This window comes from Rana temporaria, chromosome 2 (assembly GCF_905171775.1).
Source record: "Rana temporaria chromosome 2, aRanTem1.1, whole genome shotgun sequence".
Classification (NCBI taxonomy): Eukaryota; Metazoa; Chordata; class Amphibia; order Anura; family Ranidae; genus Rana; species Rana temporaria.
The window spans coordinates 447,054,688-447,067,038 of NC_053490.1; the positions used below are offsets into that span (position 1 = coordinate 447,054,688).

Here is a 12,351-nt window from a genome sequence, read left to right on the forward strand (position 1 = left end):
TCGCATTGAATAGCAGGTGGTACTGGTTGGCACTGATTGGCACTGGCAGATGGCACTGGTTGGTGTCACCGGTTGGCACTGATTGGTACTGGCTGGTGTCACTGGTTGGCACTGGCAGGTGGCACTGATTGTCACTGGCTGGTGTCACTGGCACTGGTTGGCACTGGCTGGTGTCACTGGCTGGCACTGGCTGGTGTCACTGGTTGGCAATGGCAGGTGGCACTGATTGTTGGCACTGGTGTCATCAACTGATTGTTGGCACTGGTGTCACTGGTTGGCACTGGCAGATGACAGTGATTGGCACTAGTTGGTGTCAGTGGTTGGCACTGATTGGTACTGGCTGGTGTCACTGGCAGGCACTGGCAGTTTCAGTCTGCCAGCAGATTTGTCTGCTTCAGTTACACTATCTGTAACTGAATGCAGAGACCAGCTGTCAGCGTGATGTTGGGGTGGGCGGGGCCATGCAGATAACACCAGCCAATGAGTAGGCTGCTTAAGAAAGTGGGTGGGCCATATACACGTAACTGCCTGCCCAGATCCCATACCATTGGCTGGTGTTGGTCTTTTTAGCTGCCGGGCTGGGATCCCGCGTCCGCCCCCCCCCCCCCCACCACCGACATCACGCTGATTCCTCTTTCTGCAATGCATTCAGTTGCAGATCAGTTTCACACACTGAGCACGGAGCCGCTCGGTGTGTGAAACTGTCAGTGTAGTGTAGGGAATAGCAATGGCAAAACAAACCTGTTTGCCCTTTTTTAAAATGGAGCGTCACATTGCAGGCGTCACATTGCATGCAATGGCCCAGGGCCTCCTGGGATTGATGACAAACATCTCCCAGGAGGCATAGCGGTACGTAGATGACGAGCTGAGGCTCCTGCGACCACGGCTGGAAAGAAAAAGACAGCAAGATATAACAGTGAGCTTTTTAAAAAATATATATACATATATGCCAAAACGATATAAGGGGACATAACTACAGGGGATGCAGCATAGTTGTCAAAGAGGGTGGAGCTCCACTTTAACTAGTATTTATGGTTTTAAAAAAAGGACTTAATTCCAATGGTAATATGCTTGTATGGGATTTTGTGTTGTCATTGACATCTCAGGACTCCAGATGGTCAGTAGATTGACAGGGCCTGTCTCTCTCCAGTCTATTGAACATTGCTTATTAACAATCAGAGTTCTAAGTATCCTGGATGCTGTCATTCTACATCAGGTGTCCGTGGGATGACTCGTGTCCTGCAGAGGCGTTATGAACTAGCTTGTCTGAGCGGGCACAAATTAGCTGTCAGTAGCTGTTCTAAAACTGTTGAATTATTTCCTGCCATGGTTTCTTAGCCTGCACAATCTGAAAAAAAAATTTAATGCGAAAACTGGCATCTTTTTGTAAAAATATAAATATTGTAGAACTCTTCCTAGGTCAAATATACAGTTTTCTGTAGAATCGGTCTATTTCCCATTCCAATACAAGTCAAGCATTAAAATGGTTAACGCTTTGTTTCTTTGAAGCTCCAATATTTTCTGCTTCAACGCACATCAGAAGAAAAATCAATATAGAAAGTAGGGTGGGGAGAATCAGTGTTTATTTTTCTGCCTATTTTGACAGCAGATGACATTTGAACCTGTAATGATATATCACAATAAAAAGAAAGGTTGTTTTAATTGCTAATGAGGCCAGCAATGCATCAAAGGAAAAAAAAATAATAAAAAAGGCAAACAACTTACAACTGAATGACAGAATTTTTTACATTATTATTTTAACGCCATGTGTTTCCCTAAGGGCATTGTTACTGGGATGGAAACATGTAGCAAGCCCCTGGGTCTTTCTCTGACATCTTGCATTGTCTTGCAGAAGAGAACTGTGGTTTGTTACAGAAGATCAGCTTAAAATGATTTACTTCAGGTACATATGCCCAGATTAGAAGCATCAGGATTGACATACTGTAAACTATTGGCATTCTTCCCAGGAATGTTTTTAAGAAAAACAGTAGAAACTAACGCAAGTTGGCATTGAAAAAGTTTGTTGTGTTTGATATACGTGCAATATTATTTCCTAATATACAGTTTGGATGTTATTGTTTTCTTAGGTTTGAAAACCTTATGTATCTGTTTTTTTTTAATGCAATATACTTTTTAGTTTACTAAATACAAATATGCTCATAGTATAATCTGCAGCCTGAGAATTATAATTGCAGCCTGTGAAAGAAAATCTCTACACATTATTTTCCAAAATTTTGTATTTACATCATGACAGTAGATATCAGCTAACTTCATACTAGCAATGCTAAATTATCAACGTTTTTGGGTGTGTTTGTTTTAACTGTTTACTGTTGTCAGATTGCTGACCTTTCTAAAGAGAACCTGTTGCAAACCATCTATTTCAGCAAAAATCTTCCCATAAGATTACACATTTTATATACATGTTGGGCTAGATTCAGGTAGGGGCGCGCAATCTAACGATGGCGCATCGTATCGTATTTACGCTACGCCGCCGCAACTTACAGGAGCAAGTGCAGTATTCACAAAGCACTTGCTCCGTAAGTTGCGGCGGCATAGCGTAAATGGGGCCGGAGTAAGCGCGCGTAATTTAAATGTGTAAGGAGGGGGCGTGTTTTATGTTAATGTGTGTTGACCTGATGTGATTGGCGTTTTGTAAAAACGGCGCATGCGCCGTCCGTGTACATATCCCAGTGTGCATTGCTCCAAATGACGTCGCAAGGACGTCATTGGTTTCGACTTGAATGTAAATTACGTCCAGCCCTATTCGCAAACGACTTATGCAAACGACGTCAAAAATTCAAAAATCGAAGCGGGAACGACATCCATACTTAACATTGAGTGCGCCTCATAGAAGCAGGCACAACGTTACGCCGAAAAAGCCTTACGCAAACGACGTAAAAAACGAACGCCGGGCGCACGTACATTTGTGAATCGGCATATCTAGGTAATTTGCATACTCTCCGCTGAAAACGATGGGAGCGCCACCTAGCGGCCAGTGTGAGAATGCACCCTAAGATACGACGGCGTAAGAGACTTATGCCAGTCGTATCTTAGGCTAATGTTGGCGTATCTAGCTTTCTGAATACAGAAAGTAGATACGCCGGCGCAGCTTTGAATTTACGCCGCGCATCTATGGATACGCCGGCGTAATTCTTTGCTGAATCTAGCCCTTTGTGTGCATTTAATTTGTTGTATGCCCGTTATTCACCTGTAGATTCCTCCCTTGTGTAGACATCCAAAAGCCCAGAAACATCATGGATGTTATTTCAGTAGTCATGGGAAGCTGGGTCTCAAGTGAGCCCCTTCACTTCTGCTCCAGCAGCTTCATAAACAATTATGTGGTGAAGGAAAGCGAGAGGTGGAAGAGCTCGGCTTGCACAGAGAATTATAAGACAGTAGGCACCCCCTGGAGAGCAAAGGGCTAAGATGCACAATGAAAGGGAGAGTTGTGCTTGGATTTCTCCTGGAGTAGTCAAATTGTATACCAAGTTTGCCTAGGTCAGCTCTTTGTACCTACTACATATGTCCAAAGAGTGAACCTTTAATTACATGTGGATGGCACATGCTGTGCCTCCCTCCTCCTACTGGCAAACCCCCCCTATTCCCATGGTTCCTAGGCTCTCCCATTATTGCCAGAGCCTGGGGACACAGCTGACAGCTAGGGTAATAATTTCCTGGCAGTACAGCTATAGGACACATCCAACCAAGCCTATCTGTGTTCGGTTAGATGATGTGAAGGGCAGGGGAGACATTGGGATATATTAGACCCCAAATATCTCCATACAAATCATACACATTTTTGCTCTGATTGGAAGCTATGGGCCAGATTCACGTAGAACTGCGGCGGCGTAACGTATCGTAGATACGTTACACCGCCGCAAGTTTTCATCACAAGTGCCTGATTCACAAAGCACTTGCAATGAAAACCTATGCTGGCGGCCTCCGGCGTAAGCCCGCGTAATTTAAAGGGGCGTGTGCCATTTAAATTACGTGTGCACATACGTGTGCTGTGTAAAGTTAAGGCACCAAAAACGACGACTAACTTTGCGACGGGAAACTAGACTAGCGGCGACGTAGCGAACGTGAAAAACCGTTGTGGATCGCGGTAACTCCTAATTTGCATACCCGACGCTGGTTTACGACGCAAACTCCCCCAAGCGGCGGCCGCTGTACTGCATTCTAAGATCCGACAGTGTAAAACAATTACACCTGTCGGATCTTAGGGATATCTATGCGTAACTGGTTCTATGAATCAGTCGCATAGATACTCTGAGAGATACGACAGAGTATCTGAGATACGCCGTCGTATCTCCTTTGTGAATCTGGCCCTTAGTCTCTAACACACAGCTAACTGGTAACCATATATTCTGTATCTCTTACCTTTGGGTACACACCCAGTTAATGAATTGATACTCACTATATAATTCTTTACAGCAAATCACATATCCTCTAAAGAAGATCTCTTGTGATTGAAACGCGTCAGTGACATATACAGATGCATTTGACATGTATAACTGTATAGAAATGCTGTGCTTGTACATGCTGTGTTTGTACATCTTGTGTGTGTATTTGTACAATTCCTTTATCAGAACTTCAATTTGATTTTATTCTTATGTACATATTTAATAAATCCTTTTAACTTATACTTTAGATTATTGCTCAAATTTTGCTGCTTAAAAACCCCGCTGGGGGGCCTTTCCCATTGCTCTATTATTCGGGGTGCGCAGCGCCATTCGCTCTCAACATGTGTGTCTTTTCAATTCCATCTTTTATATTTTAACCAAAAATGGGTATTATATGGTGTGTTTTTGCACTAAAATAAATGTTGTTATATTTTTTCCTGAAAATTTGTGTTTAATATCATGTGACACAAAAATTTGCAACTATCACCTTTTTATTCTACAGGGTCTGTGCTTTCAGAAAATATATAATATTCTGGGGGTTATATTGCCAAATACGACAAATAAAAATATTGCTCTAGAGCCGAACTGGTTAGACACGTTGCAAGTAAATAAAAATTAAAATTGAATAACACTGCAAGTAGGATTTTAAAATTCAAAAATCGAAGCGGGAACGACGTCCATACTTAACATTGAGCAGGCACAACGTTACGCCGAAAAAGCCTTACGCAAACGACATAAAAACCCGAACGTCGGGCGCACGTACGTTTGTGAATCGGCATATCTAGGTAATTTGCATACTCTCCGCCGAAAACGATGGGAGCGCCACCTAGCGGCCAGCGTGAGAATGCACCCTAAGATACGACGCCGTAAGAGACTTATGCCAGTCGTATCTTAGGCTAATGTCGGCGTATCTAGCTTTCTGAATACAGAAAGTAGATACGCCGGCGCAGCTTTGAATTTACGCCGCGTATCTATGGATACGCCGGCGTAATTCTTTGCTGAATCTAGCCCGTTGTGTGCATTTAATTTGTTGTATGCCCGTTATTCACCTGTAGATTCCTCACTTGTGTAGACATCCAAAAGCCCAGAAACATCATGGATGCTATTTCAGTAGTCATGGGAAGCTTGGTCTCAAGTGAGCCCCTTCACTTCTGCTCCAGCAGCTTCATAAAAAATTATGTGGTGAAGGAAAGGGAGAGGTGGAAGAGCTTGGCTTGCACATAGAATTATAAGACAGTAGACACCCCCTGGAGAGCAAAGGGCGAAGATGCACAATGAAAGGGAGAGTTGTGCTTGGACTTCTCCTGGAGTAATCAAATTTTATACCAAGTTTGCCTAGGTCAGCTCTTTGGACCTACTACATACGTCCAAAGAGTGAACCTTTAATTACATGTGGATGGCTGCAAAAGCAGCCATCAGCTTGTGTGGGTTTTGTTCAGCCGGCTCCTGGCTTCATAGTGAAAGTGCTGCAGCAGCTCCATAGCTGCCAATCACTTTCACAGAGCTGGCAGTGCTGTGCCTCCCTCCTCCCACTGGCAAACCCCCCTATTCCCATGGTTCCTAGGCTCTCCCATTAATGCCAAAGCCTGGGGACACAGCCGCCAGCTAGGGTAGAGAGAGTGCAGTAAGACTGAGGCAAATCCATGCCTTGGTCTCACATGCAAACAATGAAACCGGAAGTGATGTCATCAGATGCATAATTTCCTGGCAGTACAGCTATAGGACACATCCAACCAAGCCGATCTGTGTTTGGTTAGATGGTGTGAAGGGCAGGGGGGACATTGGGATATATTAGACCCCTAATATCTCCATACAAATCATACAAATGTTTGCTCTGATTGGAAGCTATGTCTCTAACACACAGATAACTGGTAACCATATATTCTGTATCTCTTACCTTTGGGTACACACCCAGTTAATGAATTGATACTCACTATATAATTCTTTACAGCAAACCACATATCCTCTAAAGAAGATCTCTTGTGATCGAAATGCGTCAGTAACATATACAGATGCATTTGACATGTATAACTGTATAGTAATATTGTGCTTGTACATGCTGTGTTTGTACATCTTGTGTGTGTATTTGTACAATTCCTTTATCAGAACTTCAATTTGATTTTATTCTTATGTACATATTTAATAAATCCTTTTAACTTATACTTTAGCTTATTGCTCAAATTTTGCTGCTTAAAACCCCCACTGGGGGGCCTTTCCTATTGCTCTATTATTTGGGGTGCGCAGCGCCATTCGGTCTCAACATGTGTGTCTTTTCAATTCCATCTTTTATATTTCAACCAAAAATGGGTATTATATGATGTGTTTTTGCACTAAAATAAATGTTGTTATATTTTTTTCTGAAAATTTGTGTTTAATGTGACACAAAAATTTGCCACTATCACCTTTTTATTCTACAGCAGGGGTCTTCAAACTACGGCCCTCCAGTTGTTTAGGAACTACAATTCCCATCATGCCTAGTCATGTCTGTGAATGTGTTACAATGCCTCATGGGATGTGTAGTTCTACAACAGCTGGAGGGCCGTAGTTTGAGGATCCCTGTTCTACAGGGTCTGTGCTTACAGAAAATATATAATATTCTGGGGGTTTAAGTAATTATATTGCCAAATACGACAAATAAAAATATTGCTCTAGAGCCGAACTGGTTAGACATGTTGCAAGTAAATAAAAATGTAAATTGAATAACACTGCAAGTCGGATTTTAAAACAAAAAAAAGCAGTTTTTATTTTGCTCAGCATATACAAATTAGTCAAAGCTAATTTTAATGTTTCCTGAAGAAAAAAAAACATGCTATGCTTTAGAGCAAGTACTTACAAGACTTTTATGTACATGGCTTAAAGCATGACATCAAAAATCTAATTTTGAGTAGCAACCATAACAGGAATAGAAGAGAAATGTTCCAATAAGGACACTAGTTCTAGTGACCCTAATGACTACCAGAGATCTTCCTCACTTTTAAAAAATGTCCTCTCACTTCCTGTTCTGGCTTATTGACAGGAAGTCAAAGGAGGTCTCTCCAATGGGACACCAACAAAAATTTTTTTTAGAACCTATGTTCTAAATAAATTGTGAAATTGATAAAGAACACCATCACTTTTACTGGACAGGTTGGTCTTGTTAAAAAAAGAGCACTAATTTACCAAATAGGATAACATGTATTAATCCCATAAAATGATCCAAGTACCATGTTTTTCACCAGCCCTTACTAGTTACCTTCTACTTATTTTAATGCTTTTAAAAGTGTGAAAAATTGTGAATGAACAGCAGCAAATATTAACACTCCAGTATTGTTCTACTGCAAGCTGCCACTCTGCAGTGGCACCCCACATCCCACACAGCCATTTTCTTCATCAGAAACTGGCTGTTTTTTTTCTGGGTTCTTGCAGCTAATTGCCTGGTGATGTTCTGCCAGGTTCTTCCTCCTCTGTGTACACATCATGCTAGGCTAGATGAAAATGCAAATGCAGACAGGGAGCAGGGTGGAAGGAGGAAAAAAGGGAAATTGAAATAAAATAAAAAAGCTTTTTAAAGTTTGCAATGGGGGGTGTTACTGCAATGATGCAATGGTATTTGTCCTAACAGTTTGAACTTTGAACAGTTGTCACACACTGTTACTATATTAAGGTCTATAAATATACATTATTTTTCAATTGTTTCTCTATTTCTTGTCTCTGCAGGAATGAATGTTACCTACAGAGGATGTTACAGAACCCCAGAAAATGGGACACAGATATTCCCTGCCTCTATTCTCAATCTAACCACAGAAATATGTTCTGAATTTTGCTCCTCTAAAGTAAGCAGATTATACACTATGACATCATACCCAATTGTACTGATTTTATGCTCTCTGATCTCATATTTTTATATTTCTGTGTTTATTGTAATACTAACTAGGTGTTTAGAAACACTGGCCCGGATTCAAGAAGCAATTGCGCCTTTGTAACCATAGTTACACAGGGCAATTGCTTACTTGCCCCGGCGTAATGAATGCTCCTGATTCAGGAACCTCGTTACGTCGACTGCAGCCTAAGATATGCGCGGCATAAGGCTCAAATTGCATACTAACGCCGATTCACAACGTTACGCGAGCCCTGCGTACGCAGTTTACGTTGTTTCCGTACAGCGTTTTTCGCGTAAGGCTGCCCCTGCTATTAGCAGGGGCAGCCAATGTTACGTATACCCGTCTTTCCCACGTCGTGAAATTTCAAATTTACGTAGTTTGCGTAAGTGATTCGTGAATAGCGCTGGACGCCATTTAAATGATTCCCGCCCCCTATGGGATCATTTAAATTGCGCGCACTTACGCCGGGCATTTTGCCGGCGCGCCCACGCAATTTACGGAGCTACTGCTCCGTGAATCAAGGGCAGTGCAGTAAATTTGCGGGGGCGCAGGGCAAAAACGTTGCCCTGCGCCTCCGTAAAAAATGCGCAATTGTACCTGAATCTACCCCACTATTCTTTTTATTATTGCAGATGCCCACAATGAATAGATTTACTGTCTCTTTTTGCCCATTTAACCACTGTTAATATTTTATTATTGTCACTGGTTCAAATCCTCCAGTTGGAATACATGTTTCACAAACAACAGTCTAAGATATATGGGATATAAGCTACAGGATTACAAGGAGAGAAAAAATAATGTTGGTTTTAACCATTTCCTATTCTAGCCATAAATAAATAAACTACCCCTAGTGACAGCCTAAGTATTGGCTTTAGCAGCTTGAATCTACTGATACTGTAGTGCTACCATTTGACAGTTAAGAAAATGCAGCTAGGAACCAGGGGGTGAGGAGGGTGTAAGGTATTTCTTTAATTAATTTATTTTTTGTGAAAAGGGGAACTTAGGGCCAGATTCACATAGATGAGCGGCGGCGTAACGTATCGTAGATACGTTACACCGCCCCAATTTTTCATCGCAAGTGCCTGATTCACCAAGCACTTGCGATGAAAACCTACGCCGGCGGCCTCCGGCGCAAGGCGGGCCAATTTGAATGGGCGTGTGCCATTTAAATTAGGCGTGCTCCTGCGCCGGACCTACCGCGCATGCTCAGTTTCCGAACTCCCACCGTGCTTTGCACGCCGTGACGTCATTTTTTCGAACGGCGATGCGCGTAGCGTAATTCCGTATTCCCAGACGGCTTCCGCAAACAACGTTATTTTTTAAATTTCGACGCGGGAACGACGGCCATACTTTAGACAGCAATACGATTGCTGTGTAAAGTTAAGGCACCAAAAAAAAGAACTAACTTTGCGACGGGAAACTAGACTATCGGCGACGTAGCGAACGCGAAAAACCGTCGGGAATCGCCGTAACTCCTAATTTGCATACCCGACGCTGGTTTACGACGCAAACTCCCCCCAGCGGCGGCCGCGGTATTGCATCTTAAGATCCGACAGTGTAAAACAATTACACCTGTCGGATCTTATGGCTATCTATGCGTAACTGATTCTATGAATCAGTCGCATAGATAGAAACAGGGATACGACAGCGTATCAGGAGAAACACCGTTGTATCCCTTTTGTGAATCTGGCCCTTACATTTTAATTTTAGGCAAAAGTTAGCTCAGAATACAGTTTTAGGACTAGGATCCAGGTGGGTACACGGTGTCAAAGAGATTATTTTGAAGATTAGGGCAGTTACCTGCAGGCAGCACCAGGTACCTATACTTCAGCACTGTTGTCAATTTAGAAAGGTCATGTTCACTTTAAAGTAAACTCCTACTGGGGAAGTATAAAGACTGCCATGGCTGACCCATTCCTTTGAAAATGCTGGTTCTTATCCTACTATCATGCTGATTCAAAGCATTTAATAAATTTATGCGCTAGCTTGGAAAAGTTCTGCAGATTGGGTTTTCTGACTTTTCTGTTTTGCATGTATGTTCCAAGTCATAAGCAGCAGAACAACTAGCATTTTTAGAAGGTTGCCAGGAATAGTAGTTAATTATTACTCTCAGCACAGGTTTCCAGTATAATACATGCAAAAATATAATATATTGTAAATTAATTTAGATGGCATGAGTTTTGTTGTCTTTTCTGAGGAAATTGTGTGTTATTGGTGAATATTTAGTAAGTTGGGCACTAAGGGATAGATTCACGTAGAATGGCGTATGTTTGTGCGGGCGTAACACATCCTATTTACGTTACGCCTCCGCAACTTTTACAGGCAAGTGCCATATTCTCAAAAGAAAGTTGCGGCGGCGTATCGTAAATTGGCCGGCGTAAGCCCGCCTAATTCAAACTGTGAAGAGGTGGGCGTGTATTATGTAAATTAACCATGATGCGCCGTCCATGGAATTTCCCAGTGTGCATTGCTCCAAAGTACGTCGTATTGGTTTCGACGTGAACGGAAATGACGTCCAGCCCCATTCATGGACGACTTACACAAACGACGTAAATTTTTCAAATTTCGTCGCGGGAACGACGCCCATACTTAACATTGGTACGCCGCATATACGCCTCATATAGCAGGGGTAACTTTACGCCAGGAAAAGACTAACGTAAACGGCGTAATTGTACTGCGTCGGCCGGGCGTACGTTCGTGAATTTGCGTATCTAGCTGATTTACATATTCTAGGCGTAAATCAGCGTACACGCCCCTAGCGGCCAGCGTAAATAGACAGCTAAGATACGACAAGGTAGGAAGACTTACGCCGCTCGTATCTTAGCAACATTTAAGCGTATCTCAGTTTGAGAATATGCTTAAATATACGACGGCGCAGATTGTACACGCCCCTAGCGGCCAGCGTAAATATGCAGTTAAGATCCGACGGCGTAAGAGACTTACGCCGGTCGGATCTAATAGAAATCTATGCGTAACTGATTCTATGAATCAGGCACATAGATACGACTGGCCAGACTCAGAGATACGACGGCGTATCTGGAGATACACCGTTGTATCTCCTTTGTGAATCTACCCCTAAATGTGTCTCTGAAATTAATGTTCTAATGTTGGCCATCTTTACTTCTTTATGATATTTTATTGTTGTGTTGAATTTGTTAAAACACAACTACAATGCAAGCTAACATATGACTAAAAGTCTTCATAGATGTGTCAGTGGATAAGATGATAGGCATTTCTAGTATATCCAGTACTGTAAGATCTTGTCCCAATCTCATAAACAGGTTTGGAAGACTCTTTTTTAATGTTTTTGTAAAGACTAAAGCCTCGTACAAACGGTAGTGCATGGTAGTCTCATTGTAAAAAGGAAGAGTTTACTCAGCTTACGAAAATTCCCGTACAACAGAATACATCTTAGGAAGTGATGTAATGTGTTGGATTGGATTGTAATGTATCTGTTCGTTTCCAAGCATGCGTGGTCTTCCTCTTGATTTTTTTTGGATGTGTATTGTACTGTCTAAATGAAAATCGTATGATCTGATATCATAGGAGAAAAATGTTTGTGTTTGTCCCTTCTGATAATTTTGGATGATCTGTCATTATCAGCTCTCGAAAGCTTTGTACTAACAATGAGATTATAGTGATCGCTTCAAAAGCTGTATTTTTTGTCCAATTTTCAGAACGTGTGTGCTAAGCTTTCGAACCATAAACAATGGGTAGATAAAAATACCAAACAGATGTTCTTTAGATTGGTTGATGATCAATGATGCCAAATCATATCAGTCAAACATGCATGTCTATGCACTATATAGCTGCCTATAGGTTCTTATCTAATTTCAGAGAAGATATGTTAATCAGCTATGGAAATCTAAATCAAACAAATGGTTCTTTTACCAGGCTTGGCTTTCTGTATTGTGATAACTAGACAGTATACACCCAATACATGTGCACTTGTGATAAAATGATGTTCACAATTCAGCAATTCAGTTAAAACCTAGTCATGTATTGGAAACCATCGTCATTTGCTCTCAGTCTCCTTCAAATCCCTAAATGTATATTTTGCTGATGTGATCTGAATTTCTGTTAGCAGG

General features: G+C 41.8%; 1 protein-coding gene across 2 annotated transcripts in view; it reads left to right on the forward strand.

The window, feature by feature from the left end:
• WSCD1 (WSC domain containing 1) overlaps nucleotides 1–12,351 on the forward strand; it is a 285,880-nt gene that overhangs the window by 183,435 nt on the left and 90,094 nt on the right. For both annotated transcript variants that reach the window (XM_040338467.1, XM_040338468.1), the window contains exon 5: nucleotides 8,100–8,215. In XM_040338467.1, coding sequence (XP_040194401.1) covers nucleotides 8,100–8,215 — 116 coding nt within the window. The remainder of the gene's footprint in view (nucleotides 1–8,099; nucleotides 8,216–12,351) is intronic.